Genomic DNA, 15584 nt, shown 5'->3' on the forward strand with positions numbered 1-15584 from the left:
CCCACAATGTTTTGATAATGTACAATATTTGCTACTGATACTTGAAGTGAAGAAGAAAGCACTGTTGTTGCTTTTCAATTAAATTTAAATTTTATTCAGTTGTTGTAGGAGAGCTGTGTGAATTCTCTGGTGTGTTAATCACATGAAATCAAATCCTTGGGGGCGGGGGTTGTCACAATAAGGTATGGTATCCTACTTTCAGACACTAATTCCACAAGATGCTTAATCACATGCCTGACTTAAGCATGTGCAGTAGTCACATTGAGGTCACATTGAGGTCACTGGTAGTGAGGCCATGGTTAAAGTTAGGTATAGGCTTAATTACCTTGTTGAATTGGGATCTTAGTATAGGACTCAAGACATTCTGAGAATTGCATGATGCGCAGAAAAAGATTGTCAGTTACATCCTACTTCTGCTGCTGTATATGTGTCCTTTGGCAACTCTGGTTACATGAGTTCTCACTTTGTGGAGAAAAGAGCACATGTAATCTTTTTTTGTTTGTTTGTTTTCTGTCAAACAAATCTTTCCCTTTAATACACCCCAAGCTGCAAAGGCTTTTTCCATAGAAGGAGCATAATTCGAATGGCCAGACTTATGTCATATAATTCTCTTAAATAATGCCGATACCAAGTTGCACAGGATTTAAGTGCCAAGAAAGATCATTTGGAATCAGGCCCCTAAATATCTTTAAAAATATGACCCTTAGTAACTGATGAAAATAGGATTTAGGCTTCATAATCACTTAAATGCTTTTGAAAATTTTACCCAAGATCTTTTCCCTCATGGCCTGTCAAAATGCAAATACTATAGTAAATATAAAGTACATGTGTGGGGAGCAGGGTGTTTGTTTTTGTTTGTTTTAATTGGTGTTGTTTTCTAGGTGTGTGGTATTTAAATGCTGGAAAAGGGAAAAACATTCAGCTTCATTTTCTATATTTTGAGCTGGAAAATATCTATGATGTAGTTGAAATCAGAGATGGAAGAGGAGAAGATTCCTTGTTTTTAGGCAAGTACTACATCAGGCATGATTCTAGCACTGTGATCAACATGATGGAAAAGGAATTGGTCATCTCTATTTTTACCTGTATTTTGGGATGATCCATGAGACTTGGGAGTTAATGAGAAGGCATAAGGATTCATTTACTTTATGTAATCCTGTCACGACTTATGCATGTGCTTAACTTTCCACACAGGAGTACTCCCATTGTAGCTCAGCGCACATGTAAGTGTTGACAGGATCAAGGCTTGTGTTGCTATATTAATGTATCAGGTTTGGAATATATACCTTCCCTGTTATAAACATCTGCAAGGATGTAGGAGGCTTGGGAAATAATTACTACCTATATGTTGCTGTTTCTATCTCTTAATTTGAACAGCAATATCTTTCATCCTATGGCATCCAAAAACATCTGACAATCCATCTAAATGAAAATCATCTAACCCACCATTGCAATGTACTCATCTTTTTCTTGAGAATAGCTGTCTATACAGGACGAAACCCTGTTCCAGATGTCTTCTCTACCACTAACCAGATGACAGTGCTCTTCATTACTGACAAATCTGGAACTCAGAAAGGATTTCTTGCAAATTTCACTACTGGTTATAATCTTGGCATGCCTGGTGAGTAAAGTAAGCAATCTGCTGGATTTAAGCAGACACAATTATGCTCTAACAAAGTTAAGATTGTAGAAAAATTGATATGAAATTGGGAATGGCAAAAGCAGTATGCAGCACGTCGGTCTAACCTTTGGATTATCTGATCATGGACAGCTGTTGTCACTATAACATCATTTAAACAGAATATTAAATTTGTCCAAATTCTGAACTGTCTAGAACTCTGTGCAGTGCCACTGAATTTAGGGCAGAATTTGACTCAGTATTTTCATGTTTGCCATTATTTTATTTTGGGGGGGCGGTTTTTGGTTGGTTTTTTTTTTTTTAGAAAAATAAATATATGGAAAGTTACCGACACATATTAATTATGTTCATGCCCAATAATCAGAATAGTGCTTTGTGAGTCATTTTGGTCCATCATGGGCTGATAAATTAGAACAGATTAGTGTACACAGTAATTATGGGCCAGTTTTTGAAAGGTATTTAGGTGTGTAACAGTGCAAATACGAGATTTTCAGAAGTGCCTAGGCACCTAACTCCCACTTCAAAAGTGTCTAGGTGCCTAACTTCCATTGAAATCAATGGGAGTTAGGTGCGTAGGCACTTTTGAAAATCCTATGTGGTGCCTACCTATATTTTAAGATGCCTTTAAAAATCCTGTCCTTTTTGTTTACTGGGAATGGGCACGTAACTGCTCTTCCCAAAAGCGGTTCAAAAGATTTTGGCAGTGAGCAGCAGCTGAGCTATTTTGAAAATTTGGCCCTAATTTTGGGTGCTGAACACTTGAAAATCTGATCCAAAGAAGTTTTGGAAACCTGGCCCATTGTGTGTATAACGTGTATAATTGTTTTAATCAAAATTGTGTCAAAAGCCAGATATGTGTTTGTATGACTCTAACCTGGTATTATATCACTTATTTTACCAAAAGATAAAACAATGGATTCACCTTAAACAAAGGTATAAAATTTCAGCTACCATAGCCAGAAAGGCAAAGTAAACTGAAGTAAACGTTTGTCAATAGAATAGGCAATTTTTTCCATTTGCTTGCTCCCTAATTCAATCTGTAAGCAATGTAATTCAAAAAAATTATATTAACTAGAGAAAACAAATGTAGCCGTATATTCTGAAGGAATGTAACCTTCTGGTATGCAATTGATTGAACTAGATTACACCTAGCTTGGTGCATGCACCCTTTCTTCCTATCCCCCGCCCCTCCGCAATATTTCTCCCCAAACAAGATTTTTTTTAAAGTGACTCATGATTTGGGGTGCCTCCAGATTTGGGTGCCCAGTTTTGAGATGCCTTAAAGAGGCCTGATTTATGGAAAGTGAAGAGCACCCAATATCCAAAATCTCTAGTCACTTTTGAAAATCGTGGGTTGAAGTCCTAAACCCATTGAAGGCTTCGTTCCTTTTTCACCCCTCAGATATGTATCGTATTTAACAATAAAACAGCAGTAACTAGCATATAGTTATTTCCATTTAACTTCTTTGTATAAATTAATTTAAAAAACCCATGTGTTTCCATAACAATAAGATACCAGTGAAGAGCCCCTGCCCATTTTACCACTAGATTCACAGTTTTGTCCCTTCAGTTGGGTTGGATGATCTGTGTAATTAGTCTTACTCTGTAATTATGCTTTTGTTTCCTTCATCTTTCTGCAGAACCCTGTGAACCCAATGCTTATCAGTGTGGAAGTGGGGAATGTATACCCCTGGCTAACCTTTGTGACAAACAATGGCAGTGTAAAGATGGCTCTGATGAAGCAGAGTGTGGTAAGTGTTAATGTTTTCCTCGTACCCAAAGAGCAATACATGTATTTTCAATAATGATCATTTCTTTTATTTTATTATATTACTTTTTTATTAAAGGAAATAACCATTCAAGAAAGAACAAATGTAAAGAGTCAGAACCTCTGCAGATATAAATTGACATAGCTCCATTTACTTCAATGGAGCTGTGCCGATTTACACAAGCTGAAGGTCTGGCTTGAAGTCTGAGAGAGAGAAAACAAAGTGAGTCATTCTGTGACATTGCATCTAAACGGGCAAATATGCCTGTGAAAGCAGGGAGTGTTCTCAATACTTTGAAGTGTAGACTACTTAAAATGCCAGGAGAATATCCTTTTTCAGTTGTGTAGTTAATTCTACCACAGTAAACAGGCAGATTTCTCTTCTAAGAAAACCAGTCTGACTGCTGGTTACTGCTTGTAAACCACTGCTCCCATACCTGACCCACGGAGCTTGCCTAGGCTCTGTCTCATACAGGTGTTGGAGCAGCATTTGACTGCTTTTCACAGCTGCTCATGTGTGCAGGTTACCATGACAACAAGAGCAACAGCTGCTGTCATGCTACCATCAGTGAAGATAATAAAAATTAAATCCACAGTACATAGTTTAGTTTCATGTAAAATGGATATAATGGCCCCCAAATGACAATTTATATGCAAAAACTATGTTAAAATCATGTTGGGTCTGGCAAAAAATGAAATTGCTATTTCTGACAAAGTTCTGTAGACCACAAATGGGAACATTTAAGGGTAGGCTTTTAGACTCAGATACAAATTGTTGCCTTTGGTTGGTTTAAAGACGACTTGTAGGGCCAAGATATGACCATAGACGTGTGCTGGCAGCTCCCATTGACTTAAACTGGAACTGTGTGCATGCATCCGAAAGCAGAATTTGACTCTTTCCATTATTTCAATGTGTTATTTTTGAGTGTGAGAATGTCATTGTCTTTTTTTCCCCCCTAATTTCCTAAAATAAACTGACCTGCAGCCTTCACCTACAGGAAAATCTGTGAATATAATTATGTAGCTAAGAATAGCTGAAAAAGATTTTCAACCATTTATATTGCAGATTTAAAAGATGGATAAAGCAGTCATTTCCTGCTCTGTTATTATGTACTTGATCCCAAAGAGATGTTTTTGGCACAGATTGCTTTAACACCTTCCATTGAGTTAGAATCTAATGCTGAGTGAGCTGTTACCAAAACAAAACAAAAAACCCCACAAGAACTAGCCTTAACCTCAGTCTAAGCCTCAAAAAGAAGTGAAAAGTCAATTAGCCCCCATTTAGTCCCCAAAATTTATCCTAATTTTGCTGAAATCCATTTCAAGATCTCATCAGCTGTTGCAATCAAGCTAAACTAGCTGCCATCTTCAAATAATCTAGTTCCTGAGGCTTCTCAGGGGTCATAAAAAAGTCAACATATTCTAAGCCCTGTCTCACCTAGAGAAGCTTGTTAATATATTGAAGACTGAGAGTAGCAGTTGTTTTGGGGTCCAGTATCAGAACTCCCTGCTTCCCTTACCAACATTACCAAAATAAGAGAATCTATTAAGAATCATATGTGAATCAGGGATTACAGATGCTTGTTGGAGATGGGGGAAAGAGAATTGTAGTTCATGGGAAGATAAAGAATTTCAAGGGGATATTCAAGGAGAAGAGAGGAATAGAGTCAAAAGGAAGGCAGAAAGATCTGATTGATACAGAAGAGAGGGAAACGGAGCTATCCCAGTGCAGATGCCTCTAATGTTTTCTGGGCTTATCCAAGCTTCCTGATGTTTTAAGTTTGCCAGTCACTAGTTACTATACATCATCTCTACCTTGTAATGATATATTTCACCAATATGAATACCAGAAGGATGATACTAATTGCATACTGAAGAGGACATTCTCAAAGTTCTGCTGTGTGCTGTTTTATATTCAGCCAGTCAGGAATATTTAGCAGATTTTTTTTTAATGGAAAATGTGGTTTCTACATAATCAGAAATTTTGACAGGAAAATGTTGATTTTATGGGGGGGGGGAGAAATGTTGATTTTTCCATTGGGAACATTGAAATGTAATGGTTCATTTCAGGTCAGGCTGACAATAATTTTCATCTGCCTGAGCTTCAGCAGTGCCTGACCAGAGTCATAGTTTGGAGTCTTCATTCTATCCTTCTCCACCAGGGGCAGGGCTGCTAAATCGGATTACAGCTCCTGTGAGCCTCCACAGCAGGCCATGGAGATGCAGTTTAATGTTGAAGAAAACCAAAATGAAGCATTTCAACATCTGAATATTTTTTTAACTTTTTGCTCTGTGAAAAAATTTGACATTTCAACTTTTAGTCCCAATTAACGATGAAAGCAAATGTTGAAATATCAGAATTTCTTACTGGATTAAAATTCCAGTTTTCAGTCACCTCTGGTTTTAACTTAATCTCCAATTGGTTTTAGTGAAAATTGGGTCACTAAATCATTGTACAATAGGTTGAAAAAGGATGATACTGGCTAGGAAGGGACCTTGGATAGACTGGCTGGAGCATTTGCTGCTTCGGCACATCAACTCAATAGCTTCCATTGACAAGATTCCTGAGATCCCCTGGCTGTAAATTAAAACTCTCTCCCATGTCATAAATGCCAGAGGCAGGAGCGCCACCAGCTTTTTTGGTGCCCTAGGCGGTGGAAGGTCCTGCCCCCAAAATACCGACGACAACCGGGGCGGCCTAAGATCCGGCCGCCACGGTCTCCACCTCCCAAATGTTAGTGCCCTAGGCAATTCTGCTAGGCTGTGTAATTTACACTTCCCTCTGCCAGCACTAGTGAATCTGGCTTTCTGTCTGTTATATTTCCAGTATTATAAGCCTACCTGCCAATCCATATGTCTGTTTTTGTTCACAGTGCGTCTGTTTAATGGTTCTCTAAGCATCAATGGATTGGTACAGTTCAGGATTGAGAATAATTGGTATATAGCATGTGCAGATTACTGGAGTGAGCAGATTTCACATGAAGTTTGTCAACTGCTAGGACTAGGGTAAGTAATGTTATTTATTGTCTTTGTCAGCATCTCATTTACACATCTATTGTGTAAGAAACATGTGCTTCTCTAGCTGGTTTGAACAACTTCAGGATTGTCCAGAAAAGGAAGCATTCACATATGTGTGGAGAGTGATATTGTTTTGAGATTTGGAAAATATATATTAAAAAGACTACCCTTTGGATTTCCTGGTTTTAGCTGGATATAAAACACTGGAAAAACTGAAATACTGCCAGAGAGGCTGTCTCCATGTTGTCAGTTTCTCACCTCACCAAAACCAGGAAATCCAGAAATCTCATGAGAAAGCCTTTTTTTTCCCATGAGATTTCCAGTCTGATACCCAAATCTCTGTGGTATGGAAAAGTCTCTAACTGTTATATATAGCACTTTCTTGAAATGAACCGCCTGAGGCTTGATCATTCCAATATTCTTTATTGCATCTGTCAAAAAAGTTTCAGAGTAGCAGCCGTGTTAGTCTGTATCCGCAAAAAAGAACAGGAGTACTTGTGGCACCTTAGAGACTAACAAATTTATTTGAGCATAAGGTTTTGTGGGCTATAGCTCACTTCATCAGATGAATAGAATAGAACATATAGTAAGAAGATATATATACATACAGAAAACATGAAAAAGTGGAAGTAGCCATACCAATTGTAAGAGGCTAATTAATTAAGATGAGCTATTATCAGTAGGAGAAAAAAATCTGTTGTCGTGATAATCAAGATGGCCCATTTTAGACAGTTGACAAGAAGATGTGAGGATACTTAACATGGAGAAATAGATTCAATATGTGTAATGACCCAGCGACTCCCAATCTCTATTCAAACCCAAGTTAATGGTACCTAGTTTGCATATTAATTCAAGCTCAGCGCTTTCTCATTGGAGTCTGTTTTTGATGCTTTTCTGTTGCAAAATTGCCACCTTTAAGTTTGTTACTGAGTGACCAGAGAGGCTGAAGTGTTGTCCTACTGGTTTTTGAATGTTATGATTCCTGATATCAGATTTGTGTCCATTTATTCTTTTGGCCAAACCAGACAGTCTCTATGTAAAAGAATAAATGGACACAAATCTGACATCAGGAATCATAACATTCAAAAACTAGTAGGAGAACTAGACCGGACAAAGTGCTACTGCTGTCAGCTAATTAAGTCACTTATTTAGCTCAATTAGTAGACGTCTGTGTTCTATTCTGAGAGTCCTAGACATAATTCTGAGTTGTGCTTTCAGCTCACACGGGGTCAATATATAAGTAGTGCATAAAAATTAATTATGGACTTCAGAGTGTGACTCTGATTTAGTGCTTTGCAAATATTGACTAAGCCTCACAAAACATCTGTTTTACTCATTTTACAGAGGAAGAAATATAGGTTATATGACTTGCCTACGCTCACATACCAAGCCAGTAGCTGGGAACCTAGATCTCTACCTGATTCTCAATCATCCTGCTTAGCCATTAGACATACTTCTTCTGAGAGCTCAGTCTGCTTTATAAATGAGACAAAGACCATTTCAGTCTTTTATTCCTCAGTATGGTAGAACTGGCAGCATAATAAGAAATGATAAGTATTGTTGGGATATACCTTTTAATCAGTGTTAGTGCTATGGACTCTTCAAATAGAATAACAAACCTTAATAAGTTAGTGAGGAGGAGTGGTGAAGATATGCCAAGTAACAGTCACCTGTGTTCTCTGTAGAAACCTTAATCTATGCTCCCTGCCTTGGTAAGGTGAAATTTGAGCTACCATTGAGTGGGGACCTCTTCCTGGGCTCCAAGTGGTGGAGAGTCCTGCCATTGTATCCTGTCCCCTACCTCTGCAGGTTCCTCTCTGATCTTCAGCGACTAAGGGATGGGCAAAATATTAGGCCCCATTATCAAAATATTGGCTCTTCATCCTCCTTACTTCCCAAGAGCTATCACAGAAGCCCAATAACACCAGTGTCCATTTGTAATATACCAGTGTTCTGTGAAATAATGGCCCATCTTACTGTGCTCCTTTATAGTTATTTGGATATGTAATGGTAGCTCTTTAGAACAGTGGTTCTCAAAACCGCTCCGCCACTGTTTAAAAAGTCAAAATTGGAAATTGTAGTGAAAAAGTGAAGAATTGTTCATGAAAACTTGTACTGTGACCTGACCAGCTCTCGAAATAGCTAATTTTGCACTTTAAAAAAAAAATATGCACCCTATGGCTAGAGAAGTTTTGCCAAAAACACTGTGTTTTTGGGTGGTGGGGGCACCACAGAAACAACAATAATCTAGTTTATGTCAGTGGTTCTCAAAGCCAGTCCATTGCTTGTTCAGGGGAAGTCCCTGGTGGGCCAGGCCGGTTTGTTTACCTGCCGTGTCCATAGGTTCAGCCTATGGTTTACCCCGCTCCAGGCCAATGGGGTCTGTGGGAAGGGCGGCCAGAACATCCCTCAGCCTGCACCGCTTCCCACAGCCCCCATTGGCCTGGAGAGGCAAACCGCGGCCTGTGGGAGCCGCGATCAGACGAACCTGAGGACATGGCAGGTAAACAAAATGGCCCGGCCCACCAGGGGCTTTCCCTGAACAAGTGATGGACCAGCTTTGAGAACCACTGGTTTATGTGATCTGGCTTGGGCTGTCGCTTGGCAGAAGTGAACAAGAAAAGCAGTGCTAATTTCAGCTATGTTAGAAAAACTGGGAATAAGGGACAAAGAGGGGGAATAATTTCCTACATGGAAGAAGGCAGTCAGTAGGGAAGTAAAATACTTATTTGTAAATGTTGAAAGGGATATTGTAAAGAAGGAGACATATAAAAATGTAAACTCAATAGCGCAGTGGGGAGGGAAGAGAGGAGCCAGCAGCAGCTTCTCTTCTAAAGCAGGAACATCTTTTAAAAGAGTAAGCTTCAGCAATCAAGGTCCACAGGGAAACTTGGTGTCGGCCCACATCAACTTATTGCCTGAAGGAAAAAGACCAACCACCGATGAAAATAGAAAAGTCTGGCCTTCCCACAGTGGCAAAGAGGAGTAAGTCAGAGGACTGAGTGTTCTTACATTCAACTCCCTTGATAGTGACCTGAGGACAGTTTTTGTCTGGCATCAAACTTACAAGGGAAAAGAAGTTGAGCTCTTTCTTATCCCTGTATGTGTGACTTAATTAACTTCCTCTGTCATCCTTGCTACTTGAGAAGTTAGAAGATGGTCTCCCTGAACTCTATTCTTACTCTTTAAAGAGACCTACTGTAACATAGTAAACTGAACTCAGGTAAGCTCTGACCTCCCCGTCAAAGCTGTGTGTGGGTCCTGCTGTTGGGCAAATACTTCAATAAAGTGGCCTGGCCAGATTGAATAATAAAATCAAAGAAATTGAACATGTATAAGACCTATTAGGTCATTTTGTCCATCCTCCTGCCAGTGCCAGGTTGCTCCGTTCAGTATATTTTCTATTACTTTGTCCAGTCTAGTTTTATGACAAAAGGGTATACCCCACTATTCCACAGTCTATCATAATTCATGGCCTATGTTCTCCTTTTCTTAATTTCATCAAAGAAGAGGATCTGTTCAGAGCTGCTGCCATAAAATGGGGGCACAAACAAAATTTGGCCTATCACCTATGGCCCAGTGACTCTAAAATTACCTATGGCTTAAATCAGTGGTATGTGAGATTCCCTGTGTGGTAAGATCCTGAAGGCATTGCTTTTTTAAACTTTCAACATTTACAGTGCAGTTTTATGTACCATATTTTAGCCTCATTTACACTGGGAGCAATTCTAGTGACATCACTGGTGCATCACTGAATAACCAGCACTATTTCTTGCAGCAGGCTGGTTTTCAGTGGATGTCACCCATCCAACTATTAAGTGAAATCTTAGCTTGTGAGATCTAACAAGAGTACAGCCTAAAGCTCCTTTGTGATAAATAAGCAAACTACAAAAATCAACCTAATCAGGAGCCTTTCAAGAAAATATTCAGGGTCTTATTTTTCATCATTAGCTGAGGAAATGTGTGTTGTTTTTGCCTGAACAATCACTGCATTTGTGTACACATCAGGTATCTGCATGTACAAATCATGATGGCAATTTGCATGTACAATTACCTGATTGATGCATGCAAATATAGTAACTGTATATGCATATTAGGCATGCAGTTTCACAGCAAACTTATCTTAAAACAAACCCCATTATGTTAAGATTCTTATGTTAGTTCTTCTTTGAATAGCACCTCTGCAGATGCTCCACTTCATTGTGCTTGTGCCCTGTCCCTTTGATCAGAGATTTTTGGTAGCCATGCCAATTTGTTCCACTCATGTACCCCACACATCCTCATGCCCCACACAGGCGAACAGCCCTCAGTTCCTTCTCAACCTTCTTTGGCCCAAGATGGAGTCAACTGCGTGCCTGTTCTCTAATATTTAGCTTTTTCTCAGCTAGTTATCTTATAATTCCTTGTCTTAAAGTGTTATAGTTTCTAGAACAATTGTTCCTTTTTGTTTTTTCTTTTCTTTCTTAAAAAAATCTTTTCATTCATAGAGATAGTTACATAGCTAGGAGATTTTCCCTTCTAGGGGTTAAATTTTCATTAGTTTTGTTCGAGAATGCCTAGAATTTTCCCAGGATTCAAGAGGTGCCTCTCCTGCTGTGAGGTTATTCCAATAAGTGACAGACTCTCCCAGTACCTCTTCTCTCTCATACCCCCAGCAAGTGCAAGATCTGCACTTCCTTCAAGGGGAAATCAACCCATGTCAAGGTTTCCTCCCCCACTCTGAACTTTAGGGTACAGATGTGGGGACCTGCATGGACCCTTCTAAGCTTAATTCCTAGCTTAGATCTGGTAACACTGCCACCAGCCAGAAATCAGTGTCTGGCACACTTTCTGTCCCCCCAAAACTTCCCTGGGGAACACAGATCCAAACCCCTTAGATCTTAACACAAGGAGAAATTAACCATTCCCCCCTCCTTTCCCGCACCAACTCCTGGTGCGTCCAGACCCAATTCCCTGGATCTTAAAATAAAGAAAAATCAATCAGGTTTTAAAAAAAAAAAGCTTTTAATTAAAGAAAAAGAAAGGTAAAAATCATCTTTGTAAAATCAGGATGGAAAATACTTTACAGGGTACTTAGATTTATATAGCCCAGAGAAAACCCCCTCTAGCCTCAGGTTCAAAGTTACAGCAAACAGAGGTAAAATCCTCTCAGCAAAAGAAATATTTACAAGTTGAGAAAAACAAAAATAAAACTAATCCGCCTCGCCTGGCTACTTACAAGTTTGAAGTAAGATTCGGAAAGATTTGGAGAGCCTGGATTGATGTCCCGTCCCTCTCAGTCCCGAGAGCGAACAACAACAACAAAGACTTCCCTCCACCAAGATTTGAAAGTATCTTATCCCCTCATTGGTCCTCTGGTCAGGTGTCAGCCAGGTTTACTGAGCTTCTTAACCCTTTACAGGTAAAAGAGACATTAACCCTTAACTATTTGTTTATGACACCCCAAAACAGAGAAATTAAGTTTAAACTCCTTATGATGGAGCAAGATTTACATCCAACTTTAGATTTGGGAGAGAGCCCTCCCCCCGTACATAGACCTCCCAGTACAGCTAGTGCTCCATCCATATTGATATCTCAGTCACCAGAGACCAGCAGAGAGGTAGGCAGTACCATGACACCAAATACATTTATGGTGCCGAAGTCCTCATCCACATCTGCCTCTAAGCAAAAGTATGTGATGAGGAAATCTCCAAAAAGTTATCTGTCACCAGCTCACAAAAAGATTACGGAGACCTCAGGTCCTAAAAGGTGTCTGTGCCGGACCTGAGTGAGGCCAGTATAGCAAAGGCAAAAAGGAGTCAGACATCTAAGACAGACTCAGTACAGAGTTCAGGTACCCATACCCAGAGCAGCGGAGATAGGCTTGAAAAGACCAAGCCCATCCCTGAACAACACTCATTACCAATAACCAGAAAGACTGCTCACCTATCTATGGTAACAAGGGAATCCTATACCAAGTGCTTGGTGCCAGCTGCATTGGTACTAAAGCCATCATCCATAGGTTCCCACTTGTCCCAATCCTTGATACTGTCAGTACTACAGGAATTCAGATCCCTGGGGACCTGATAATATCTTCTGAGCCAGAGTCTCCACTGTTAATAAGTGCAGAGAATTTGGGGAGCCCTATGAGATAGGTATGTGCTATTTTCCCCATTTTAAAGGTGGGGAACTAAGGCAACTTGCCCAGGGTTACACAGAAAGTCTGTGCAAAAGCAGGACATTGTACCAGGATCTCCCAAATTTCAGTAAGGACCCTGGACCTTCCTTTCTTTAACTGTAAGCATTTAATCACAGTTTGGGAAACTTCCAATGGATTATTTTCATCAATTTAGGTTCCAGTATTAAATTCCCCAATCCAGACTTTAAGATTCAGCCCTTTATGTTAATAAATTAAATCATACAAGAAAGGAGTATGGATTAGCAAAGGTAAGAGCGGACATATTTGTAAATGCGTATGGCTTTTTGCTTCATTTTAAATCATATTTATTCTCTGTTGTTTCCAACTGCTGATCAGTACTTGACAGAACAATAGAAGAATCTCTTCAGAACAGTTGCCTGAAACCTTTCAACGCACACATGGCCTGCATCACCATGTGTATGTTCTCTTGCATAATGGAGATAATAATGCTCTATAACTGAAATTCTGGCTCTACTGAATGAAATAAAAGTTATTACAATACTAGCTTTCCAATAAAGGCACTTTATTTCTTTTTATCTTTACCGAAAAGGAAGAAAGAATAGCGAAGACATTTCATTGATTTTTAATGAGGTGGTATTTTATTCAACAGATTATAATCCAGTACATGTTTTTGGAATTTACAGTTTTATGTGTTCCAACAAAATAATGTAAGAAACCTGTAGTCAACTAACTTGCTGTAATTTGATAAATCAAGAGAAACTATTGAGGATTAATTCAGAGAAGCACTTTAAACTTGCTTTCAGGAAGTGAGGGGGCTATTACCTTGAGGAGGTGTCAAAGACTAGAGAAAAATTGAGAGAAATCCAGAACAGTAATCCAGACAGCATAGTCAAATAGAGGAGCAAGAGGGAGAAATAGTCAGTTCTAATTTAGCTGAAAAAAAGAGCAAGAAATGTAGGAGAAGAAAAGCACTGAGTAGATAGTCAGAGGTCAGTGGGAGCTTTGACTTGAGTTAGAAAGGATCACACGTTTTTGCCCTATTACAGGATCTCTTTCAATCAATCAAATTTAAAATGCGTATTCAATTAAAGAATCATGGTATGAGGCTCTGCCATCTCACACCTGGGGTGGCTGCAAACTCATTCTCATTCTAGACGGAGAGGCCTGCACCAAAGACTGTTTGTGCTCTACCCTGGCCAGAGGGCCAGAGCCCCTTATAAACTGTTACTTGCAGTCTGCCCCAGCCAGGAGGCTGTGGACTAAAGACTGTTTGTGCTTCCCAGAGGGCAAAAGCGTCCCCCATAGACTACTGATTACTGTCTTCCTGTAGTGAGGCAGATTGGCCTCCCTTGCCACTCAAGAGTGAGAGACCACTACAATTGGTGGAGAATTCAGACATCATCTCACCCCTGAAACAAAGGGACAAGCCCAGAGAAGCAGCATATAAAATCCCCGTCATCTGTTGGATGATAGAACAGTGAACCACCCAACCAGGAAGGCTGAAGGTCAAGAAGCTCACCAAGTGGCTCACCAAGTGCCAAAAGCAGTGACATCCAGCAGCTGGCCGTGTTGGTACCAACACCAGCAGCTCCAATCCTGGAGGAGCAGTGACCCCAACTATCCCCATGGTGCCTGTGAGCCTGACAAATATGGGTTCCAAAGGTGACCTGGAGGCCTTCCTCAGTTTCAGCTGAGTCTGGACCGGGGAATCTTGGGCATGTAAGCAGCCCCTGTGGCCAAGTGATGACCCTGTTAGACATGGATGGAATTTGGATCTCTACCCTCGTCAACTCTAGTTGTGGACAGACGCTTGTATGTCATCTTGAGGCAAATTGAGGCTCAGGTGATCTTCAGTGGGATCCTACCTGTCCCTAGGGAAGGGCGCCAAAGGGGTGACAGGATCGTGAGGATTAATAGTTGGCTGAGGGAGTGGTGTTACAAGGAGGGCTTTGGGATGTATGGGCACTGGGAGGCTTTTGGGGACAGACAACTGTTCTCACGGGATGGGCTCCACCTAAGTAGGGAAGGAAGTAGACTTCTAGGAGGGAGGCTGGCTCATCTGATTAAAAGAGCTTTAAACTAGACACTGGGGGGAGACGGTTGGGAGAGGTCCTGGTGCTCTCCACGCCAAATTTATACATTGGGAGTGAGAACAACAAGATAACAACAGATATAGCCAGAGGGGGACGGTTAGGTGTAAGGAAGAGGGGGGGACGGATACTAGATCTACAAGTCATACTGGAAGTACTGTGTCCCTACCGAGTTGGGTGAAAAGAGTGAGAGGAGCCCAACAGGAAAAATTAGGATGTTTGTTCACCAATGCAAGAAGCTTAGGTAACAAAATGGAGGAACTGGAGCTCCTGGTCCAAGAATTGAAACCGGATATCATAGGAATAACCGAAACATGGTGGAACGGTAGCCATGACTGGAGTACAGGTATGGAAGGGTATGTGCTGTTTAGGAAAGACCAATGCAAAGGTAAAGGTGGGGGAGTAGCATTGTATATCAATAATGAGGTGAAATGTAATGAGATAACTAGCAATGCAATGGATAATACAGAGTCTGTCTGGGCAATGGTCACATTGGGGAAAAAAACTACCAGAGCCTCACCCGGGATAGTGATTGGGGTGTGCTATAGACCGGGATCTAGCTTGGAGACAGATAGAGAGCTCTTTAATGTTTTTAAGGAGGTAAATACTAATAGGAACTGCTTGATCATGGGGGACTTTAACTTCCCGGATATAGACTGGGAAACAAATGCTAGTAATAATAATAGGGCTCAGCTTTTCCTAGACGTGATAGCTAATGAATTCCTTCATCAAGTGGTTGCTGAACCGACGAGGGGGGATGCCATTTTAGATTTGATTTTGGTGAGTAACGAGGACCTTGTTGAGGAAATTGTTGTAGGGGACAACCTTGGCTCGAGTGATCATGAGCTAATTCGTTTCAAAATAAATGGGAGGATAATCAATAGTGCATCTGAGACTAGGGTTTACGATTTCAAAAGGGCTAACTTTACT

General features: G+C 40.3%; 1 protein-coding gene across 1 annotated transcript in view; it reads left to right on the plus strand.

Annotated features, from left to right (window-relative positions):
• Window positions 1-15584, plus strand: part of TMPRSS15 (transmembrane serine protease 15) — a 90037-nt gene that overhangs the window by 52452 nt on the left and 22001 nt on the right. Inside the window, 4 exon segments of the mRNA XM_039544193.1 lie at window positions 882-1007; window positions 1481-1621; window positions 3280-3390; window positions 6281-6413. Of these exon segments, the coding sequence (XP_039400127.1) occupies window positions 882-1007; window positions 1481-1621; window positions 3280-3390; window positions 6281-6413 (511 nt within the window).

The sequence above is a fragment of the Mauremys reevesii genome, linkage group 1 (assembly GCF_016161935.1).
Source record: "Mauremys reevesii isolate NIE-2019 linkage group 1, ASM1616193v1, whole genome shotgun sequence".
NCBI classification, from domain to species: domain Eukaryota; kingdom Metazoa; phylum Chordata; order Testudines; family Geoemydidae; genus Mauremys; species Mauremys reevesii.